Source organism: Sorex fumeus, unplaced genomic scaffold (genome assembly GCF_029834395.1).
Source record: "Sorex fumeus unplaced genomic scaffold, SorFum_2.1 ptg000153l, whole genome shotgun sequence".
NCBI lineage: Eukaryota > Metazoa > Chordata > Mammalia > Eulipotyphla > Soricidae > Sorex > Sorex fumeus.
Window position 1 is genome coordinate 1,592,041 of NW_026606210.1, and position 24,338 is coordinate 1,616,378.

Consider the following 24,338-nt stretch of genomic DNA (forward strand, 5'->3'; position numbering starts at 1 on the left):
CCCCAGTCCTCACTCTCCGGGAACCCCAGACACCCTCTCTGAGCCCCCCAGCATCCTCGGCACTTGGTCTTTCTCCTCTGTTGGGGGCCGGTTTCCACCCCTCCCATCTGCTCCCCACAGCGTCCCCAGCCCAGACAGGCACCTCATGGGGAAGGACACGGTCAGCATGTCCAGTTACCCTGGGACCCCCACTGCGGGACCCTCAAAGAGAGGGTGCGTGAGACTCGGGGCCCTCCAAAGGGAGGAGGGGAGGGGATAGAGGAAAGGCTGGTGGGGAAACCAGAAACCTCACGGGGGCGAGGGGGCCCTGGGGATCTCTGTGGGGGGGCCCAGAAGGGAACCAGAGTTTGGGCTGAACAGAGCGACCTGGCCGGGCCCAGCGTCATTCGAGACCGCGGGGCGACACCTGGTGGCCGGTCGGAGAAATGCGTCCCCGCTGGAGTTCCCCTGGGACGCCCTAACGCCCATGTTCATCTCGGGGGTCTCAGAGCCCCCTGGGGGTCCCATCTCGGGCCTCCCACCTCACCAGACACAGATGAGCACTGGAGGGGGGTCTGAGAGGAAGGGCAGCTCCTGCGGGGGAGGGCAGGGAGGGGCGCACGCCTCAGGATTCTCCCGGGGCCCTGAGTGGGCCCTGGGCTCTGAGGGAGGAGCCCCCTGAGGCCGGACCCCAGCAGACAGTCTAGAGCTGATGCACCCCGACTTACCTGACCTGCAGGTGCACTGCAGGAAACACAAATCCTTCCCCACGCCCCGGAAGGCCCCCTCCTAGCCGACACGGCAGCCCTGCACACATGCCCTCTGCCACCCCGCCCTGCTGGACGCCCCTGGGCATGGGCCTGCACTGCCCTCTCTGGGAAATGCGGTTCCCAAAGGAGGCCCTGCACCCAGGCCACGCAGGGGCACCCTGGTCTGCTGCCATCCCTGAAGCAGCTCTGAAACACGTTCGTCCCGGACAGGGCCGTGCTGGGGGACCTGTCCCCCCACCCCCCGTCAGCCAACGGGTTTCACACTGGCATGGGCACTCGGCGGACTGTCCAGGGACCTGGAGGACGGAGGCTGCTGCAGGTGGTGGGCAGAGGCGGGAGATGGCCAAGCCGCCAGGCGGGACCCCCAGACCCTCAGCAGTGGCAGCCCGTGGCCCCTATATGCCAGGCTCTTCTGCACACAGTCACCTCACTCCAGACTGGGGGCAGCCTGGCACCGTGGGTCCCCTTCAGTCTGGCACCATGGGGTCCCTTTTGGCCTGGCACCGTGGGCTCCCCTCCAGCCCGGCACTGTGAGTCCCTTGTGACCTGGCACTGTGGGGTCCCCTCTGGCCTGGCACTGTGGGTCCCCTTCGACCTGGGCACTGAAGGGTCCCCTCCGGCCTGGGCACGGAGGGGTCCCTGCCGCTCGCTCCCCAGCCCTGTCCCAACCCTCCCGCTGGGGTCAGTGCGTCCTTCCTGCCTCTGAACAAAGAGCCGCGAGCTCAGACAGGCGTCCGGCCCAGTGGATAAAGACAAAGGTCCCCAGAAGCCCGTTGTTTGCCCGGCGCAGTGGGGACAGGGACAATGGCCGTTCCCATGGCCGGCTCTGCGGACATAATAGGGGCTCCCGGCCACCTCCTCCCCCGCCGGCCAGCCCCGCGCCCCCCGCACAAAGGCCGCGGTGCTCACACAGCCGAGGGGGGCGCCGGCTCCCGAGGTCCCATCTGGGAAGGGCCGCCGTGCCCTCCTGACCCTGGGGGTCGCTTTTCCGGAGCTCGGTCACCCGCTCTGAGGGTCAGCAGGCGGTCTCGTGACGGGGGTCGTCGGCACGCCACTGAGGGAAGCCCCTGGCGGACACTCAACTGGGGGGAGGCGGCTGTGGGGGTCCCCGCAGAGTCTCCATCCCCCCCTCCTCGCAGGAAGCGGGAAGGCGAGGCCTGCTTGGGGCACCTTTTCCCACAGGGTTTCTGAGGAGACGCGGCTGCAGACGCACACCCAGCCCGGACCCCCGACGCCGCACAGAGCTGCACCCCCTCCTAGAGCTCCTCATATGAAGGAGGGAGCAGAGAGCCAGGAGGGAAGGTGCTTCCACCGGGCCCTCAGGTCTTTTCCTGCAGACCCGAAAATTCTCCGGTAAACGGCGGGTCAGCCCTCCCCGCCCTGAATCAAAGCGTTCGGCAGCTCGCGCCGTCATTAAAACTTAATAAAAACGAAAGTCCCCGGGGCCCCGCCGGAGCCCACACATCTGCTTGCGTGCCCTCGGGGGCCACGGGGGAGCCGGGTTTCTGATTCGGGGGTCGAGATCCTCTGGAGAGCTGGGCGCAGGCGCGTCTCGCAGAGCGAGCGGGCCGAGCTATAAATCACATCTCCAGCGAGAATGACAACGCCGGGTCCCCTCGCCTTGGGGAACCTGTCCAATTTGTCAGTTAAACGTCAGTCCCGGGAGGAGAGCGAGCCCGTTCATGCCGTGCGCGGCGGGTGCCTCGGAAGGAATCCGGGGCTGCGGGGGGCGGGAGGGGGCGAGGAATGAGGCGGGCCGGCTGTCAGCAGGGTGGGGGGGGCGCGGCGAGGGGGGAGCGGGGGCCCATGTGTGCTGTGCTGCTGCCTCAGTTTCCTCCCCTGGGCCTCGGTGATGCAGAGCATGTCACACACTCTCTCCCAGGGGTCTCTCTGCAGTCAGGATGGGGCTCGGGATAGCCCAGGGGGCCTCAGGCCCATGCACTCGGGAACAGGGCGGGACTGGCCAGGATGTTCTCCACGATTCGATGTTTCTGCAGCGTCTATTGCTCTCGGAGAGCCTGGCAAGCTACCGAGAGTATTCGATGTGCCAGACACAGTAACAACAAAATCTCCAATGGAGACGTTACTGGGCCTGCTCGAGCAAATCGACAAGCTAGAGCGATAGCACAGCGGTAGGGCGTTTGCCTTACAAGCGGCCAACATGGCCGACCCGAGTTCGATTCCTCCGCCCCTCTCGGAGAGCCCGGCAAGCTACCGAGAGTATTCGATACGCCAGACACAGTAACAACAAAGTCTCCGATGGAGACGTTACTGGGCCCGCTCGAGCAAATCGATGATCAACGGGAGGGCCTTTACCTTTACCTTTACCTATTGCTCTGGAAACGGGGTGGCCCATGGGTAGCAGAAAAGACGGGGGCTCTTGCTTTCGGGGGCAGGGTGAGCTGCCATGAGACCCTCCACTAGATCCTTCTGCTGCCCCAGACAGGGGATCCCACCCCAGGACCCTCTCCGGGCTCCCCCACCCGCTCCCCCACTTCGTGACGGTCCCAGCTGGCTGGCAGGACCCACAGCCCTGCCTGGCAGGGACACCTCCGCCAGGACGCCCTTCCGGCTGCGTCCAGCACAGACACAGCCCCGCGTGCCCCTGAGTGCAGGCGACAGACCCGGGGTAGGAGAGGTGAGCTGGCAAGGGAAGGGGACCGGGGGTCTGCACAAGGCCGGGGCCTCTGGGGGGCCCTCCCCCCACCCCAGCATGACTCAGGCCGTGGAGGGGACCCTCTATCCCACAGCCCCCCGAGGAAGGAAGCAGGACCCAGGCTTGCTCAGGGGGAAACTCGGCCTCTTCCTCCTCCAGCCTGGCCGCTGGGACCCGAGGGCTCCCAAGGTCTCCACCCCTCACCCCTGCCCTGGGGCAGCCCTGAAGATGGGTGAGCCCCCCACCCTCGACCGAGGGGCATCCTGGGCTGAGATGCAGAGGCTGGGAGTGGACCAGGCTGTGGGAGACGAAACCCTCCCGGCCCCCCCTGTCTATGGAAGTAAGTGTTGCTGCCCCCTGTCCTGGGTGCAAGGACTGTGAGTTCAGGGGAGGCCTCTTGGTCCATCTGCTGCCCCAGACAGGGGTCCCACCCCAGGCCCCTCCCTGGGCTCCCCACCCCCTTCCTGCTGGGCTGTGGGCACAACGACCATGAGCTACCCACGCTGTGACTAACCGCACAGTCATCATGAGAAGGGGTAGCCCTGCAGAGAGGCAGAGGTGAAACCAGGGAAGGCTGACGGAGGAGGTGGCCTCACGAGAACCTGGGCAGAGGCGCTGGCAGCTAAGAGGGGAGATGGAGAGCCGGACGTGGGTCCGAGCTGTCTCTTCCCTGGACCTCCTTCCCACCTGGCCCTGGGGCATCTCTGGGTCTGAGGGCACAGCCTCCCCACGCCCGGTCCCCCCAGGAGAGGGCCTGCGGCCTCCCACCCTCGACCTGGCCCCGCGGGTGGGGCCGCGCCTGCTCCCACAAGTGCAGCCAACGCTCAGCTTCCTGGTGGAGCCCGCAGCCCCTCACCCCTGCAGTGTGGACGCCACCATGGATGCGGATGTACCATGACCTCGCCTCTGTTCCCGGGGACGGAGAGAGCACAGGGCTTGACTTTCGGCCCCCTGATGGCGGCCTTGGGACTCCAGCCACAAGTTCAGGGGGACAGTGACCATGGTCGCCGGTTAGTGCTGGCGGCTGGAGCCTCAGGGGTCGGGCGAGAGGCAGGAGTGCGAAAGGGCCTTTGCACAGGGGGGGCTGCCCAGGAGTGTCCACTCCCTTCCCCGACCTCCACGGGGAGCCCCAGACCTAGGCGGGCAGTGGTGGGGGGAGGGGGGCGGGACGCAGGCATCTAGAACATTCCCAGGTCATCAAAAGGGGGGTCCGGCCTGCTGCTGGTGTCACACACGAGCCCTTGGGGGCTCACGGCCCTGCTCCCCCACCCCGGGTGCGCCAGGCCCAAGGCCGGCCGGCCGGCCGCCAAGAAAGGCAGCCGAGAACAGGCGACGGGGCGGGACCCACGCGCCATCCCGCCAAGGACCGTTTTGTGTGCTTTGCGCCGAAGTCAAACTATCCTTAATGCGTTTTTCCATTCTCCACAAAAACCACAGCCATCAATTAAAAAAAAAAATGGGTAGGGGGGGAGTGAGGAAGAGGAAGAAAAGAGAAGGAAAAAAAAAAAGAAAAGAAACACACCCGGCCACTTCTCCGCGCCTCGCCATTCTCTTTGATCCATTAAAATCCGAGAAGCGAGTCCTGCCCGGTCTCCAGAGGGGAGCGAGAGGGATAATTATCCATCAAGTGGCCGGGCCGAGTGTTTGCTTTGCGATGAAAGAGAACTTTTGAGAACGTGGAATAAAGGAGGCAGAAGTCCGACCCTCCAGATCCCGTCAATAATAATATTAATGAATTAATGATTGACTCGCATTTCAGATGTCTATTTGCTTTGCGATGCCAAAGCAGACACCGTTTCCTTAGCAACCCCGACATCAGCTCCAACTCCATCTCCGAGGGCCGAAGGGCCCCCTCTCGAGAAGGGCCGAGGGCCCCCGCTGCCCTCCGCGCTGTTTGCCCAGGGGGACGACGGGGCGGACACTGGAAAGCCACCACTTTTCTTCTTTCCTTCCTTTCCCTTCGCCACCCGACGTCTGAAACACCTCCCGGCTCCACAGCTAATTCCAGCCCTCCCTGCCCGCGTGCCAAACACCGGGATTCCCGGCAGCGGCGTGTGAGCCAACACACGTACGCATGCCCGCGCGCCTGGAGTGGGGACACGCGTCCCGGGGTGGGTGCACGTGGATGGAAGGGCCAGGACTTGCTCAGTACGAAATAAAACTCTCTCGCACTGCCCTCCCGTTGTTGATCATCGACTTGCTCCAGCGGGCACCAGTAACGTCTCCATTGTGAGACTTGTTGTGACTGTGTTTGGCATCTCGAATACGCCACGGGGAGCTTGCCAGGCTCTCCGAGAGGGGCGGAGGAATCGAACCCTGGTCGGCCTTGTGCAAGGCCAAAGACCTACCCGCTGTGCTATCGCTCCAGCCCTCAAAATAAAACAAAACAAAGGCACCCGGGGATTGATGCCCCCCCCCCCCCACCAGCGTAGCACATCTGTGAGCTGCTCTCTCCCCTTGCAGCCGGCCGTGCAGAGCGAGCCCAGCTTGGTGGCTGTCCTCAGCTGCCCTGTGCCACTCTCTCGGAAGGCCCCGCAGTCGAGCGCCTTTGGGGAAGAAAGAGAAAGGGTCTTTGCCACTTTCCTCTGGGAAATGGGCTTGCAGGTCTGACACAGAGAAGCAACGGCATCTTCCGTCTGTGCAGCTCACGGCCGGGTGGGCCCTTCCCACTAGCGGGAGACGGTGTTGACCCAGCCATCCTGCCCATCACCGGACCCCCGTGCCCACCTGGATGGTGGGTGGGGGTCCAGGCAGCAAGGGAAAGAGCGGCTCTCGCAGATACGGGCCATCGGGGGGGGGGGGGTGTCACGGGGCCTGATGGACCTTGGACTCACGTGCCACTGATCTGGAGTCTCCCACGGAGCTCAGCAGGGGCCGGGCTGGGGGGTCTCTGCCTGGTGGAGCCGGTCTGGGAGGGTCTCTGCCTCGCAGAGCTGAGCTGGGGCGTCTCTGCCCCACGGAGCTGGGCTGGGGGTCTCTGCCTCGTAGAGGCGGGCTGAGGGTCTCTGCCCCAAGCTCCTTCCTTTTTGCCTGAAGACTCGGCTATGCAGGCTTCACCTGGAATTTTTTGTTTTTTTATGGGGAGGCACAGCTGGTGGTGTCTGGGGGCTCATCCCAGCTCTGTGCTCAAGGGTCCCTCCTGGAGGTGCTCAAGGGGCCGTGAAGGGAGCTGGGGTGTATCCAGGACTCTGGCATGCCCAGGATGGGCTCGGCCCACTGGGTTATCACCAGCCCCAGCACTGAGTGTTGGAGAAAGGAGAAGCCCGCCACAGACCCCGCAGGTAAATATTCGGAGAACAGAACTTTCCCGAGCACCGAGAGGCCAGTTAGTGCAGAGGCCTGGCACAGGCCGACCGGGGCCCCTCCCCGAGCACAGCAGGAGAGAGCCCCGAGCACAGAGCCAGGAGTATCCCCTCGGCACCCCCGGGGGTGGCCCAACCTACCCCCCAAAACACTGACGAAACCTGACAGGTCAGCGTTGCCTCAGAGGAGGGAGGGGGGTGGCGGCCCCAGCCTTCCGCTGGCAAGGGCGGGTGCTCGGCCCTCTGCCTCAGTGTCCCCGGATGCTCGCGGGATTTTCTCTTCTTCTCTTCGGGGCAACAAGGCTGGAACTCCAGCCCTTTGCTCTGGCCCCCCCGACCCCTCCATCTCCCCCCATGTCTGATTTTTTTCAATTTAATTTAATTTATTATTATTTTAACAAAGCTGTTCATGGTTGGATTTCAGTCAGAGTGTTCCAACCTAACCCCCGTCCCTCCACCAGGGCACATTTCCCAGCACCAGGGTCCCCAGGGTCCCTCCCATCACCCCCACCCCTGCCTGCCTCTGTGGCAGGGCTCTCCCTCCCTCCCTCTCTCCCTCTCTCTCTGTCTCTCTCCCTCTCTCCTTCCTTCCCTCCCTCCCTCCCTCCCTCCCTCCCTCCATCTCTCTCTCCCTCTCTCTTTATCTCTGTCTCTTTCTCTGTCTCTCTCTCCCACTCTCTCTGTCTCTCTCCATCTCTCTCTCGTTCCCACCCTCTCTCTCTCTCCCTCTCTCTCTGTTTCTCTCTTCCTCTCTCTCCCTCTCTCTCTCCCTCCCTCTCTCTCTCTGTCTCTCTCTCTCTCTCTCTGTCTCTCTCTCTCTCTCCTTTTGGGCACTGTGGTTTGCAATATTGCTACTGAAGGGTTAGCAGGAATACCCCTTACCTACTTTTAACCCCAGAAGAGACCGCTATGACGATAGCCGGGAATGATCACGCTGGACAAGAGCTAGTTCTGATTTTTTTCAGGGGTCCCCCCAGCTGCGCTCAGGGCCAGGTGCCAGGACGATTCCCAGAGCGACCCAGCTAGCACCAGCTTAGCTGCTTCTGTTCTTTCCTTTCTTCCCTTTCTTTCCTTTCTTTTCTTTCCTTCCTTCCTTCCTTCCTTCTTTCCTTCCTTCCTTCCTTCCTTCCTTCCTTTCTCTTTCCTTTCTTTCTCTCTCTCTTTCCTTTCTCTCTTTCTCTCTTTCTTTGCGATGCTCCGGGTTGCTCCTGGCTCTGCACTCAGGAGTCACTCCTGGCCGACTCGGGGGACCATATGGGATGCCGGGACTGACCCCAGGCGGCCGCTGTGTGCGAGGCCAGCGCCCTCCCCCTGGACTCTGCTTCTTGAGGCAGGATAATAGGCCATCCTGGGCCGGGTGGGGGGACCCGGGGCCTGTGCGCAGTTCACTGGACGCCTGCCCGGCCCCCACTGAGGACAGACACAGCTTTGCACTCACCCAGGACAGCTCTAAGCTGGACCCCGGCCCGGGCCCTGTCCCCAGCCAACACCAGGCGGCCCAGCCCTTCTGGCGAGGCGGGCCCAGGGCTGGCAGGAACTGGCCGGGCAGCTAAGGCCAACCCTGGGGACGGCTCCCTGCCCTCCTCTGCCCTCCTCTGCCCGGACCCCCTGCCACCCACCTCTCTTCAGACCGTCCCACAGACTCTGGGCTCGACGGGCCCACGACTCCTCTCTCTCTCCCTCTCTTCCTCTCTCCCTCTCTCTCCCTCTCTTTCCCTCTCTCCTTCTCCCTCTCTCTCTCTCTCTCCCCCTCTCTCTCTCACACACACACACACACACACACACGCACACACGCACACACGCACACACTCATGCCCTCCCAACCCCATCCTCCCCTGCGTGCTCCCTTCCTTCTCTGGACTTGGGGGCCTCCCCCACCCCCTGCCCCGTGCCCACCTCCCACAGTCAGGGCCCTCAGGGGGTTGTGGGGTTTGTCTCGAGGTCGCTGGCAGGATCTGGGGGCAGGGTGGGCGGGGGGTCTCAGTTTGGGGAGCTGGACAACTTCCCAAGGGCCGAAGCGGGGGTCCAGGGCAGACACGGCTGCCAGGGCTCAGACTACGGCAGAAAGGGGGGCTGCTCCTGGGACCCTCAGCCCGCCCGGTCCGGCGCCCACTTTCTCCTCTCACTTTGTCGCTGGGTCAATCAACCTCCCGTCCCTCCGGAGAGCCGGTCACCCCTGGCCAGGCGCCCCTGCCCCCTCCCCGTTTCCTTCTTTGTTCCAGAAACCCCCTCCCCCCCCCCAGGAACATGTGCGGCTCCTAATTGCAGCCGCCCTCATTTGCATGTGGCGCTTTCATCTGAATTCCCAGAACGGGAGCAACGTTTCCAGGGAAACCGGGCGGGGCGGGGCTACGGCTGGGTCCCAGCTGGCTGGGGGGGGCGGTGCGGAAGGGAGCCCCGTGGTTCCTGGTCCGGCTCCAGCTCCCAGTTCCCCAGCACACAGCTTGGCAGTGCTCAGGCTGACTCCCAGCTCTGTGCTCAGGGCTCACTCCAGGCTCTGTGCTCAGGGCTCACTCCAGGCTCTGTGCTCAGGGCTGGCTCCTGACTCTGTACCCAGGGCTGACTCCTGGCTCTGTGCTCAGGGTTCACTCCTGACTCTGTGCTCAGGGCTGACTCCCGGCTCTGTTCTCGGAGCTGACTCCCGGCTCTGTGCTCAGGGCTGGCTCCTGACTGTACCCAGGGCGGACTCCTGGCTCTGTGCTCAGGGCTCACTCTTGGCTGTGCTCGGGGCTGACTCCTGGCTCTGTGCTCAGGGTCACTCCTGGCAGTGAGCTGTGGGCAAGGCCAGCCCCCGAGGCCCCGGCCTCTCTCTCTGGCCGCCAGCACTTTGGGGATGGAAAGCCCCGTCTGGCGCCAAGGGAACCCGGCTCAGTCAGCCTTCGCCAGGCAGCTGCTGTGCTCTGGGTCACTGGCTCACGTGTGGGCCCCCGTGGCCATGGGCCTGCGGCTGGCCTCAGAGTTGTGGGTTCTGACCCGTTCACAGCCTGAGCCCAGGCCCAACCCTCTGTGAGCGGGCGAGCAACGCAGGGGAGAGACGAGGGCTCAGGAGGGCGAGGGCGTCAGAGTCCCCACTTGTCTGGGGGAGGGTGACACTCGGGTGGGAGGTAGGAGACTGGGGACAGTCTGTGTGTGGGAGGGGCAGCACTTTGGAAAGAGAAAGGAGGGAGGGAGGGAGGGAGGAAGGAAGGAAGGAAGGAAGGAAGGAAGGAAGGAAGGAAGGAAGGGAGGAGGGAGGAAGGGAGGGAGGAAGGAAGGAGAAAGAAAGGAGGAAGGAAGGGAGGGAGGGAGGAAGGAAGGAAGGAAGGAAGGAAGGAAGGGAGGGAGGGAGGGAGGGAGGAAGGAGGTGACAGCAGCTGTGCAGAAGGCAGGGGACCTGCACACATGCAGGAGTCTAGTGGCCCTGCAGGACTGAGGTCGGGCTCTGGGCTCTGGGTCCTGGGAATGGGGGGAGGGTGGGAATCAGGTCACAGTGGAGAGCGGCAGTAGGAGGGGGCCGGGGACAAAGGGCAGCGAGGAGAGAGAAGGGACCTGCGTGCCAGTAGTGACCTCTCTGGACAAGCGCTGAGTGTTGGAAGCAGGTAAAGGGATAGACACGATGACCTGTCCGCCTCTGTGACGCAGTCCACAGTGCCCAAAAGCAGCACAGCGGGGAGGGCGTTTGCCTGGCACGCGGCCGACCCGGGTTCGATTCCCAGCATCCCATAGAGTCCCCCGAGCACCGCCAGGAGTGATCCCTGAGTACAGAGCCAGGAGGAACCCCTGAGCATTGCCGGGTGGGACCCCAAAAAAAGCAAAGCAAAAAGAGAGAGAGAGAGAGCGAAGAAAAGAGAGAGAGGAGAGAGAGAGGGAAGGGAAGATGGGAGGGGAGGGGAAGAGGGGGGAGGGGCCCATGGGGGGTCATGGGCTTCATGGGGGGGAGGGAGGGGATGGAGGGGGGGAGGGGAGGACGGGAGGTGAGCAGGAGAGAGAAAAGAGAGAAGTGTCCATGGCGGGCAGGACCCCATTCCTGGCCCCGCACGACCCCTGACCCCTTGCAGCTCTGCCCCAACAGCAGGGACCAGAATCAACGACCCAGCAAGCGCAGCAAACGCCAGACCGAGTGTCGACTCCCCCCTTCCCGGAAGTGTGGTGGGGCCCGAGGGGGCCCGGGGGTCACTGGCTCTTCGCACGCCCAACCGGCCATTCCCAGTTTGATCCCAGCATCACCGACCCCCGGGCAGGAGCCAGGAGGCGCCTGATCCGCCAGGTGTGGTCCCCCCACCCCAAACCTCCACCCGGAGCCTGCAGGTCTCTGCCGACCGCCCACCTTGGCAGGGTCAGCGCCTGCGGTCAGCTCGGCAGAAGACCAGGCTGGCCCGGATGCCCGCCCTCCCTGCCGCCCGTCCCCTCTCCCCAGGACACTCCGTCCTCCTGCCTGCTGCCTAGCCAATGCGTGTCCGCTAAGCGCCACGGCCACACCTGACCCATAGGTCACCCACGGGACACACTCTGCCCGCTGGTGACTGACCCGCACGGGACCAAGTGCTCCGTCGTCCCCAGGTCTGCTGCGGAAGGAGAGACAGGGAGAGGGAGGGTCTCTCTCGGGGCAGGAGGGGAGACGGTCACGTCCGGTGGGCCAGGGAGGGGCCCCTGGAGTCGCCCCAGCACCCCAAGAGCTTGACCCCGAGTGTCAGGGCCCCTGAGCGTGTCTCGGGGAGCGTGAGGGGCTTGGCTAGTGCCCCAGGAAAAGCCCCGGCCCTGCCGCCTCCAGGGGCTCCCTCCCTCAGCGGGCAGACAGACAGACAGACAGACAGACAAACAGCGGCCAGGCCTGGGGCGCGCCCAGCTGCCCCTCTAACCCGCCCCGTCCAGCGGGCGCTGCAGGCCGGCACAGCCGGGCGGGCGGGCGGGCGCGGGGCACCCCAGGGGCGTGGGCGGCGGCCCCACGTAATAAGCACCTTCTGGAGACGAACCTGCGTGCAATTAATTATGCAATTACCTGGGCAGCCCAGCGGCCAGCAGGCTGTGAGCCCGCCCCGAGCCCGCAGGCCGGGGGACATTCCTGCCTCCCCAGCCACAGGCCCCAGCGACGCTCGGGGCTCGCCCGGCCCAGGCGTGTTCTGATCCGTCTCCGAACTCCAGCTGCGGGTGGGACGGGGTCACCGGGCGGCAGCGGCCTGCTCCGAGCACTGTCAGGGCAGCCCCTAGCACTGGGCGTGGCTCCCGCGAGTGGCAGCACCTGGGCTGTGTTCACTGAGGCATCACACACACACACACTCACACTCACACTCACGCACCTCACACTCACAACACTCACACACAGTTACACTCATACACACACACTCACACACTTCATGCTCAACACTCACGCACACTCACGCACACACACTCACACAGTCACACTCACACACACGCTCACACTCACAACACACAAGCAGTCACACTCATTACACACACACTCACACACTTCACACACACTCAGACTCACAGTCACACACTCACACTCACACACACTCGCACACTTCACACTCACGCACGCACACTCACTTCACACTCAGACTCACACACTCACACACAGTCACACTCACACAGTCACACTCATTCACACACACTTCACACTCATACTCTCACACACACACACTCACACTTACTCTCACGCTCACACACACTCACATATGCACACACACATTCACACATACATACACACATTCACACTTGCATATACTCACACACGCTCAGACATGCACACGTATATACACACACATACACTCTCTCTCTCTCACACACATACACACACGCACACACGTGGCATGGGACAGGAAGCCTGGGCTCAGGCGAGAGGCTGGAGGTCAGGGGTCAGGTGATGGCAGACGTGGCCTGGCCCGGGCTCTCCCCCCTCCCCCCACACAGCTGAGCAGACCTGAGGCCCGAGTGTCCCCTGAGGCCGATCTGCAGTTTGTCCCCGACACCCGGGACCTTGGGCCCTTAAGCTTCTTGTTGTTCTTGTTTGGGGCCACCCCGGGGTGCTCAGGGCTTATTCCTGCTGTGCTCAGGGGTCACTCCCAGGGGCCTCGGGGAACCCCGCAGGGGGCGGGGGGCGGAGATGGAGCCAGGCTGGTGTGTGCCGCTCCAGCCCTGCACTTTTCGGTTTCCACGTTATCAGACGACTCCCCAACAGTGTCGGGGGCTGGGGCCTTAGTGCTCGGCACGAGGGCCTGAGGGTCCCCCAGGGTGGGGGACTCTGGGACCCCGCCAGCCGTGCCAGGGCCCCCGCGTGGAGGCATGTGCTTCTGTGTGTGGTCTGACCGTCGGCTCGTCCCTCCGCTCCCAGCCCACACCCTGGGGACAGCCCCAGGTCGGTGCACGGGGGTCACTGCCTGTCCCTGCTTTTCCTGTCTGCACAGTGACACCTGACCGGGTCCGAATGCCCTGGGGGGGGGCGTCGGTGTGTGCCAGTGGCGTGCGTGGGGCTGGCAGGGGGCTCCCGGGGGGGCGCCTGCCCAGACTCAGGCTGGGCTCTGGGGGTCTACTCGGGGGCCCCTCCCTGGAACACACACACACACACACACACACACACGCAGCAGGCAGGAGGCTGGCAGAGCCGTTTATTCCCCCAACACGGTAAGACGGATGAGGGGGCAGATGCCCAGGCCCCGGGGGAAGGAGCGGGTCACACTGGGCTCGGCAGGCTGCGCCCACAGATGGCCCCTGCCGGCTCGGCACACCCCGGGGCCCTGGGACCGCCCTGCCCGGAGGCTTAGGGAACGAGGATTGATGGCAAAAAAGCGCCAAATGTCAAATTCCGTAGGACGGGGCACGAACTGGCCCCCTGGCATTTGGACTGGCTGCCCCCTGGGTGGGGCTGGGGTGTGTGTGTGTCGTTCTCTGCTTCTCCTTCACCGGGGCCTGAGACCCACGGGGCGGAGAGAGGAAGCCGAGAGTGACCGCTGACCGGGAGGGGGGCTGGGTTCCAGCCGGACGCAGGCCACGGGACAGGCGGGCGAGGGGGCCCCAGCGCGGGCGGCCTCAGAACCAGTGCTCGGAGACGAAGATGTGTACGTTGATGACGTTCCTCTGGGACATGGTGCCGCCCACGACGTAGTTCATCTCCAGCTGGAGGACGGTGTGGAACGGGCCGACGATGGGCCGGACCTGGCGGACGACCCCTGGGGAGGAAGGAGCCGGGGGGTGAGCAGGGACGACGGATTCTTCTGGAAAATTCCAGAAGATTCCGGGTGGAGCTGTGGCCTTCACTGAGTCTCCCCAGGGAGGCTAGGAGTGTGGGTCCCCTGCTGAGCTGAGCCTCCCCCTCCAGGCAGCCCTCCCCCGGGGTCACGTCCAGGGCCCGGTGACCCGGAAGCTCCAGGTTTCCGGAATGGCCCCTCCGTGCGCCCCCGACAGACGTGGGGAGCTGGGTGGCGGCTGTGGGCGGGCCTCCGCTCCCTGGCATGGCTGGCTGCCAGGACGCCCGTCCCGGTGCCCGCACCCGGCTCTGACCCTGGGAGAAGGGGAGCAGGTAGAAAGCGTCTCCTGGGGCGGGGGGGTGGCAGACAGACGGGTCCTGGGCAGAGCAGGTGCTCAGGGGATGCTGCCCGGAGGGGCGGCTGGAGGGGGCTTGGGGTCAGGCTGGTCCAGAGCGAGACCCCCCAGCTGCAGCCCTGCCCCTGCCCGCTTCTCCTCTCTCCCTCTCTCCTCTCTCCTCCCTCCCTTCTCCTTCAGGGCTGACTCCTGGCTCTGTGCTCAGGGCTGACTCCCGGCTCTGTGCTCAGGGCTGACTCCCGGCTCTGTGCTCAGGGCTGACTCCTGGCTCTGTGCTCGGGGCTCACTCCGGGCTCTGTGCTCGGGGCTCACTCCTGGCTCTGTGCTCAGGGCTGACTCCTGGCTCTGTGCTCAGGGCTGATTCCTGGCTCTGTGCTCAGAGTCACTCCTGGCTCTGTGCTCAGGGCTGACTCCTGGCTCTGTGCTCAGAGTCACTCCTGGCTCTGTGCTCAGGGCTGACTCCTGGCTCTGTGCTCAGGGCTGACTCCCGGCTCAGTGGTCACTCCTGGCTATGCACAGGGACCGTATGGGATGCCGGGAATCAAACGGGGCTCAGCCCATGCAAGGCAGGTGGACCAACCCTCAGACCATGTCTCTGGTCCCTGTTACACGCGTGTAAATGCAGACCCCTTGCAGCGGGTGGGAGGGTTCACTTGTCACACTCCTGACCCATTGGAGTTTGGGGCACGCCTGAGTGTTCTGGGCACTGGGCAGAGTGATCTCAGTGTGGAGAGGTGCCGGCGGGCCATGGTGGGGGCTGGGGAGAGGGGCCGGGGGACAGGGACACGCCCGTCAGCCGCTGGAGCTCTGACCCCCTGAGTCTGGCCCTGCTCCCGAGGCTGAGACGGCAACGCTGCCGCCCTCCCCGTGCTCGGCGGCCCGGGTGAAAGGTGCCACACGCTTGTGGGATGAAAAGGGACCAGGGACTTCTGCTGGCTGGTTTACGGGGACTGGGGGAGGAGAGCGGTGACGTGTCAGGCCAGGTGGCTCAGAGGGTCAGTGGTGTCCAGGGCGAGGTGGGAGACCGGCGAGGAAGCAAAGGATGGGCAGGGAAGGGCAGGGATGAGTAGGGATGGGCGAGGATGAGTAGAGATGGGTAGGGATAGGTAGGGAATGGCAGGGATGAGTAGGGATGGGTAGGGACGGGTAGGGATGAGCAGGGATGGGCGAGGATGAGTAGAGATGGGTAGGGATAGGTAGGGAATGGCAGGGATGAGTAGGGATGGGTAGGGACGGGTAGGGATGAGCAGGGATGGGCAGGGATGGGTAGGGACGGGCGAGGATGAGTAGAGATGGGTAGGGATAGGTAGGGAATGGCAGGGATGAGTAGGGATGGGTAGGGATGGGCAGGGATTGGTAGGTATGGGTAGGGATGGGTAGGGACGAGCAGGGATGGGCAGGGAAGGGCAGGGATGGGTAGGGACGGGCAGGGATGAGTAGGGATGGGTAGGGACGGGTAGGGATGAGCAGGGATGGGCAGGGATGGGCAGGGATGGGTAGGGATGGGCAGGGATGAGTAGAGATGGGTAGGGATAGGTAGGGAATGGCAGGGACGGGCAGGGATGAGTAGGGATGGGCAGGGATGGGTAGGGATGGGCGAGGATGGGTAGGGATGGGCAGGGACGGGAAGGAACAGGCAGGGATGGGTAGGGATGGGTAGGGACGGGTAGGGACGGGCAGGGATGGGTAGGGATAGGTAGGGAATGGCAGGGATGAGTAGGGATGGGTAGGGATGGGCAGGGATTGGTAGGTATGGGTAGGGACGGGTAGGGACGAGCCGGGACGAGCAGGAATGGGTAGGGAAGGGCAGGGATGGGTAGGGACAAGCAGGGATGGGTAGGGATGGGTAGGGATGGGTAGGGAAGGGCAGGGACGGGTAGGGATGGGCGGGGATGGGCAGGGATGGACAGGGCTGGGTAGAGATGGGCAGGGATGGGCAGGGGTGGGCAGGGCTGGACTCTCTGGTTCAGGGTCTGAATCTCCTCAGCATCTTTTCATTTAGCAAGAAGAATGACGGACGTGGCTGCGGCCTGAAGGGGGGTCTCAGCGCACAGAGCAGGAAGTCGGGACTGGCCCCGAGAACCAGGCTCTCTCCTGCCCCGACCCCAGAGTCCGCGTGGGCCCCTGCGCCTCCCCACAGCTCGGGGCCCAGGTCTGCGGCTGAGTGCTCCCAGCCTCATTCCAGGGCAGAGCTCAGGGATGACTCCTGGCTCTGTGCTCAGGGCACTGGACTCGGATTGGCCACATGCAGGGCAAGTGCCTTACCCGCTGTCCTTTCTCTTGGGCTCATCACAAGTTGCAGTTCCCCCTCCCTGCCCTCAGCCGGGCAGCGCACAGATTACTTCCCGACATCACTTCTTCACAGCTTTCCTTCCTCCCATTCACTCACTCACCCACCCATCATCCATCCACCCATTGTCCATCCATCCATCATCCACCCATCCATTCACCCATCCAAGCATCCATCCATCCTTCTATCCATCCATACGTCCACCCATCCATCCATCCATCCATCCATCCATCCACCCGTCCACCCATCTGTCCACCCATCCATCCGTCCACCCACCCATCCATCCATCCATCCATCCATCCTTCTATCCATCCATCCGTCCACCCACCCTCTCACCCATCCACCCATCCAACCCTCTCTCCCTCCGCCCACCTGTCCATCTGCCCATCCACCCATCCACCACCCACCATCCATCTTTCCATCCACCCCCGCCCATGTACCCACCCCTGCTCACCCCTTCCTCCCCCATCGACACCCCCAACCACGCAGGGATCGTTCAGAGAAGCTCCTCACGGATTCTTCTTCAAGGTCTATAGAAAGGCAGGAACCGACAGCCCAAGTGGCCTTTGAAGGGCAGCTGGGGTCAGGGAAGCTGGAGGGACTCAGGGAGGTCCAGGAGGGTCCTGGGGCCGCTGCTGGCCTTGGGGGCAGCGCAGGGGGGCTGGGGTGCGGCAGGGGACGAGGCTTCTCCCGGGCCTCACACCCTGAGGGTCCCACCCGGCTCCAGCCTCCAGGCTAGGCCCCCGCAGGGACTTGAGACCTGCGTCCCCAGGTCTGTGATGAGGAAGGAGGGGTGAGGAGGGAGAGGGACACTCCTCACCCGGAGCCCCCCAGTCACAGGCTGGCGGCTGCTCCATCCCGCTGGGTGCCCATGCCGGGGTCCCTGGACCTGGCCTCCCGCCGTGGTCACCCATCTCCGCCCACGGAGGGGACTTGCGCTGTGGGTCCCCCGCCAGGGCCTGTGCTCTGTCCCCCCAAGCCAGGGCCGGGTGGGCACCGGAGCTCCACGTGGGGGTGTGAGTGGGTGAAGGGGGGGCGGGAGGGGCAGGACTCGAGTCCTCCATCCCGAAGGCCAGGCTGGCCTCTGCGGGGCACCCACTGGGGATGGTCCATCCTGCAGCCGGCCCCGGCCATGGGGGCACCAAGCCCCTGCCTGTATCTTACCTGCCGGGAGCTTCTGCCTCACTTTCCCCAGAACCCCAGGAGAATACCCACACAGACAGACACACAGACACACACACAGATACACGCACAGACAGACACAGAGACACACAGAGACACACAGATACACAGACAGATACACACACAGACACACAGACACACACAGAGAGATACACAGACACACAGACAGGTATACACTTAGACAAACACAGACACACAGAGAGACACACAGATACACACACAGACACACACACAGACACACAGACACAGACAGATACACACATAGACACACACAGACATAAACACAGACACACATACACACACAGACACACACAGACACACAAAGACACAGAGACACACATAAACACACAGAGACACACACGGACACACACAGACATAAACACAGAGACACACACATACACACACAGATGCACACACAGATGTACACAGATACACAGACACACAGAGAGACACACAGACACACACACATGCATGCATTTCGAAAATGTCAGGCGCTGATTCAGTGCTGATCTCCGTCCTTCCCAGCATCCCTGCGGGGGTCCCAGAGGCGCCGGGGTCCCTCTGTGTGCCGGGGCCTCTTAGGGACATAATTAAGCCTCTTCCCCTTTGAAACATGCAGCCTCCCTGGGGCCCCTCGCCTGCCTCACCCCTGCGCAGGAGCTGCCGTGGGGGCAGGCCGAGCGTGAAGACCCCTGGTGGCGTCCGTGGGCGCATTCCTGCTTCTGGGGTCTCCCCGCCCAGTCCTGCCAAGGGGGACCCGTGGACAGTCCATGACTGTCACCAGGCCAGACGCAGAGGGCAGGGCCGTAGCCAGAGCCACTGAGACTCAGCCCCCTGCCTGCCTCAGAGGGACCCTGATCCCGGGACAGCCCGGCCAGGCCCGGCCCGCACTGCCCAGCCCACACCACCACCGAGAGCGGCCTGTCCGAGCACGGTCTGTCCGAACGCCCTGAGCACCTGAGAAGGACACGGCCCCCTGCCCCCACTGCCTGGTGAGGACCCCCGGCCCCGAGGCTGTGCCATGGCCACACACGCAGCGAGAGGCCTCCAGCCTCAAGTCCAGCCTGGCCGCTGGCCTTCTGGGTTCTGAGGTTTGAGGGCACCAGTGACCCTCCTGTCGGGGTCCGATGCCCCTCCCCCCACAGCTCAGGGCTCAGAGAACGGCCCGGAAGGAGCACACGGGAGGTCAGTGGACGCATGGCCAAGAGGGGAGGAGAGTGGACATGAGGGGCAGGAGGGCGCGGTGGCGGGGGGAGCTGCTCCTAGAGCTTGGTGACCCAGGAGGGCCTGGGGCGGGCCTGGGAGAAGCTTCTGGAAGGAAAGCCTGGTGGGTAGAGCCTGGCTGCCTCTGTCCACGGGGCAGCAGCACGGGTGGGTGGCGGCCAGCTCGGTCCACCCTGGGTCTGCCATGGGGCGCTGAGCATCTGTGGGGGCCAGGACGCCTCCACATGTCCCCCCTCCTTGGGAGCCTGCAGGGCACATGGTGGAAGCTTCCAGAACATCCCACCCGGGCTGAGTCATGGAGCTGGGAGGGGAAGGCAGGGCAGGGCGGCCCAGCAGACAAGGGCGCGGGACCCGGTGCCCCGGCTCTGACTCTGCCGCTGGCCCCAAGAAGCCCCGGGGAGGCGTCCCACCCCCCCCGCCCCCCGCCCCGCGCCCCGTGGCGGCTGCATGTTTAAAATACCGAGCGGCCCTTAGCGTGTCCCAGCAACGCGCATCCTCTGCCTGCTGACGGTTACGAATGAGCCCCGCGGGGGCCGCCGAGCGCGAGACCAGACAGCGAGGGGCAGCCGCGAGGGTCCCAGGGGGACCCCGGCCCCTTCCCGGGCAGTGGGAAGGAGGAGAAGGAGGAGGAGGAGGAGGAAGAGGAGGAGGAGGAGGAGGAGGAGGAGGAGGAGGAGGAAGAGGAGGAGGAGGAGGAGGAGGAGGAGGAAGAGGAGGAGGAGGAGGAGGAGGAGGAGGAGGAGGAGGAGGAGGAGGAGGAGGAGGAGTGCTGGGTCCTCGTTGTTGGTCCCCTGTGTGGGGCAGGGACCCTGGATGCCAGCAGGCCTGGAGCCAGCCCCGCACCCGCCCTGGCGAGGCCTCACCTCACCGTGCCCCTCTTTTCACCAAACAGGCATTTCCCGCCCCCTGTGGGCTCAGCCAGCCCGGGTCAGCCCCGCCCCCTGCCAGACCTGCCCACCTGCCCTCAGATCTCTCCATCACCCCGAAGGGCGACCACCGAGTGTCCACCTTCGGCTCCCTGCCCACCTCCACTCCCGGCCTCTCAGGAGGAACCCGGGACCCCGCGACGACCTGAGTCTTCGCCTGGAAACTGTGGCCCCCCCAGAGTCCTCGTCAGGCGTGGTCGGGGCGATGAAGGGTTCCAGGGGTTCCCTGAGGGTCTTGGCAGGGGAAGGGGGTGCCCCCTCGTCCCTGGAGACACCCTTGTGCCCCTGAGGGGGGTGTCAGGCCACACTCACTCCAGGCCCGAGGCGGAGGCCGGCCCCCGGGAAAGGACTTGGCGGCAGGCCAGAGTGTGGCCCCCACACGCCCCCCGGCTGGGCTGTGGAGCCGCTCCTGATCCCGGGATTACGGTGAGCGCCGGGCCAGGCCGTCACTCGGCACCTGCTCTCGGGAGGAATTTCTGAACCCGCTCCCCTGCGCATCCATCCGCCAGGGTCAGCGTGCGGGGTGTTAACCCTTTCGAGGAGGGACTGCGCGTTGCCCAGGCCGCCGGGTGCCAGGCCCAGTCGCCGGGAGCAGGGCGTGTGCTCCGCGCAGACGTGCGTTTGCGACCGAGAGGACAGCCCGTCACCCCTCACTTCTCTCTCCCTCTGAGGTCCAGGCGTCCCTCGTGGGCAGAGGTGGACGGAGGTGGCCGCTGTCCAGAGGCAGGATGTGCTCTGGTCAGACCTGGCCCCAAGTCCTCACACCCGCCACACCCACCCTGCCCCCACCCGCACGCCCTCGGCGGACAGGCCTGTCCCCACCCTGTACACCCTCAGCGGGCAGGCCGGCCTGTCTACACTCCTGCTCGGCCCCATAAACATGCACCCCTGCGCTCAGACACCCCGTGCCCTCGCACCCCTGCGCTCAGACACCCCGTGCCCTCGCACCCCTGCGCTCAGACACCCCGTGCCCTCGCACCCCTGCGCTCAGACACCCCGTGCCCTCGCACCCCTGCGCTCAGACACCCCGTGCCCTCGCACCCCTGCGCTCAGACACCCCGTGCCTTCGCACCCCTGCGCTCAGACACCCCGAACCCTCGCACCCCTGCGCTCAGACACCCCGAACCCTCACGCCCCTGCGCTCAGACACACTGTACCCTCGCACCCCTGCGCTCAGACACCCCGTGCCCTCGCACCCCTGCGCTCAGACATACTGTACCCTCGCACCCCTGCGCTCAGACACCCCGAACCCTCGCACCCCTGCACTCAGACACCCCGTACCCTCACGCCCCTGCGCTCAGACACACTGTACCCTCGCACCCCTGCGCTCAGACACCCCGTGCCCTCGCACCCCTGCGCTCAGACACCCCGTATCCTCGCACCCCTGCGCTCAGACATACTGTACCCTTGCACCCCTGCGCTCAGACACCCCGAACCCTCGCACCCCTGCACCCAAGACATCCCTATACCCTGTACTCTCCACACAGACACCCTGTACCCTGCACCTCTGTACTCAGATATCCCCGCACCCTTTCCCCCTGCACTCAGACACCCTGTACCCTCGCACCCCTGCACTCACATACCCCGTACCCTCGCACCCCTGCACTCAGACACCCCGTATCTCTGCACCTCTGTACTCAGATATCCCTGCACCCTGCACCCCTGCACTCAGACATCTCATACCCCTGCATCCCTGCACTCAAGACCCCCCCACACCCTGCTCCTCTGCATTCAGACCCCACGGACCCCACACACACTCCTGTGGAATGCACATGCCGGCAGCCAGGATGATTAAAACACCTGCAGCCACGGCGGGTCCTGCCCAGCCCGTGCAGTCCCCGGGAGGCGAGGCCCCCCCCCAGGCCAAGAGATCCCAACCCTGCTGGCAGGGGGGAGAGCCCGCAGCAGCCCCCGCCCCCTCGCCCAAGCCACAGCCTGAGTGAGCGAATCCAAGGGGCACGGGCCGGGCCAGCCTGGGGACTCTCAGGGGGCCACGCCGGAGCACTGCAGACAAACCGCCTGGGCCTGGGGACTCAGCCTGCAAACCCGCCAGGAACAGCGGGCTGCCCACGGAGACGCGCCAGGAGCCAGAGAGGCGAGTGGAGGGACTGAGCATGGGGGAGGGCCATGGGCCCAGCCCAGCACCACACGCTCCCGAGCACAGAGCTGGGAGTACCCCTGAGCACCGCCAGGTGTGGCCCTCAAACAGAAGCAACCAGCAAAGGACTAACTTCACTCTCGCCCCTCTTTGGCTGGCACAGGCCCGGCTGAGAGAAGCAGGCAGTGTAGACGCCGCCGCCGGTGTAGACAGAGGGAAGGCAGCGGCTGCCCCAGGCCTGGGAGGGGACGGTCAGGACCAGGGGCTCCTGGGAAGCCCTGGCAGGTGACTCGCCTCCTCCGGCCTCTGTTGTCTCACCTACCACCCATTCTGCAGGAGACGGGGAAGATTCTAGAAGGATCTAGCAGCGCCAGCACCACAGGGAACATCTCAAGCCCCCACAGCTTACCGGTCCAGACCTCGGTCTCTGACGGTGCGGCCGTAAGGGGCAGCACCAAGGCACCGTTTCTGCTCCCCATTGGCCCCCGAACCTGGTGTGCTCCCACTCGGGGCCACCTCCTCCGAGAAGCCTCTCCTGACTGCTCCCCAGCCAGCACACGGCCCCTCCTCCACTCCTGCCTGAGTGACAGCAAGAAAGGGCCAGGCTGGGTCCCTGCTCCCCCGCTGGGCACCAGGAATGTCTGGGGGTGCCACGCCCCAGGGCTGGCCCTACATCAGCCTCGGGGAAGGCTCAGTGGAGGAGCTGGGACAGGGCCAGGAGACCAGCCTGGCCCGGGTCCCAGTCCCTGGCACAGGAGGCTGCCGAGATCCCGGACCCGCAAACATAGTCTGGGAGAGAGGCCGGCCCAAGGGCGCCCCTGATCTGTCTGGCCGAGCCGTGAGGGTCAAACTGCCCAGACCCCAGAGCTCCGTCCTTGAGCCTTCAGTCAGCCAGAGCCAAGTCGGGGACCGCCTCCTCCTTGCAGCCCGCTGGGCTTGGCCCAAGCTCAACCCCGATAGAGACTGTTGGGCCAAGCCCTGCCAGGTGTGACCCCAAAACCACATACACAAAAGGAACATCAGCAGGGCTGAGGGCGCGGACAGAGACGAGGCTCAGAGACCGCTGTGGCGGTCAGTGGCCGGCCAGTGGCCTGGGTGACTGGCCACGCAGGGCCGGGCCCGCATTTGCTGCACCTCAGGACCTGGAGGACCAGGCCTGGTGCCCCGGCTCGGGGAGGCCACCCTGGGCTGGGAGAGCCAGGCACCAGAACCTTCCAGAACCACCTGAGCCCCCAGGCACTGACGGGGTCCCAGAAGCCTCCTGCCCTGGCTCCCCTGGACAGGTCACTCAGCAGAGGCCTCGCCTCTTCCAGGAAGCCCTCCAGACTTGAGGGCCTAATGTCTGTCCGCGAAGGGTGTGGCCTAGAGGGTTGGGTCCGCTGGGTTGCTTCAGCTGCCGCAGGCGACAAGCCCCCGACTGGGCTGGGCTGTGGGCAGCAGACGCGAGTCTGAGGGTCCCTGGCCGCTGACTGAAGGTCCCTGTCCAGGCAACCACGTGACCGGCACAAGCCCCTCCCAGCCCAGTCTCGGGTCTTGGTTTCTGGACAAGGAGAGGACGCGGGAGGCAGGCTCGGGGAGCACTCTCCACCACCATCCCCAGGCCCGGGTAGGGTCAGTGACAGAGGGGGCGGAGGGGGGGGGGAGAGAGAAGGAGGGAGAGAGAGGGAGGGAGAGAGAGGGAGAGAGAGAGGGAGGGAGAGAGGGAAGGAGAGAGAGGGAAGGAGAGAGGGAGGGAGAGAGAAAAAGAGAGAGAGAGGGAGGGAGGGAAGGAGAGAGAGGGAAAGAGAATGAGGGAGAGAGGGAGGGAGAGACTGAAGAAAGAGGGTTGAGAGAGGCGACAGGTGGGTCTCAGGGAGGGCCGTGGCCGCCACCCTCCAGACGCCCTGCGAGACCCCCTGAGCCCCCTATGGGCAGGACCCGGGGCGTCGTGATGGCCGCCTCCCCGCCAGCCACGCCCGTCTGCTCAGAGTCCCAGGGACAGCCGGGGCAGGGAGCCGGCCACAGTGCTCAGGGCCCACATTCCATTTCCCCCGGGAGCCTGGCTGGTGGGGGAAGGGCTGCCCAGCTCGGTCCTGCGGGGGGGCCCTGAGCACCCGCCTCCCCCTCCTCCTCCTCCCGGCTGGACGCGGGGTTGCCGGGAGCCTGGACGCTGACAGGCCGGGATTTTCTGCCCCAGTGGATGGGAACCCGGGAAACAGAGATTCCCAGGTTCCGTCTGGGCCCCACGCGCCCGCCCCTCAGCCCGCTCATCCCTAGGGGCTCTCGGACCCCCAGAGCCCACGCCGCTGACCACCGAGCGGTTCGGGTTTGGCTTTGGGGACGACACCTCAGTGGTACTCAGCAGCTACTCCCAAACTCAGTGCTCAGGGATCGCCGCCCAGCCATGCTGGGGC

General features: G+C 64.9%; 1 protein-coding gene across 1 annotated transcript in view; it reads right to left on the minus strand.

The window, feature by feature from the left end:
• Positions 1–13,431: 13,431 nt before the first annotated feature.
• The window catches only part of FBLN1 (fibulin 1), a 48,984-nt gene continuing 38,077 nt past the window's right edge, over positions 13,432–24,338 (minus strand). The window contains exon 17 of the mRNA XM_056107004.1: positions 13,432–13,852. Within this exon, the coding sequence (XP_055962979.1) occupies positions 13,713–13,852 (140 nt within the window). The 3' untranslated portion in view covers positions 13,432–13,712. The remainder of the gene's footprint in view (positions 13,853–24,338) is intronic.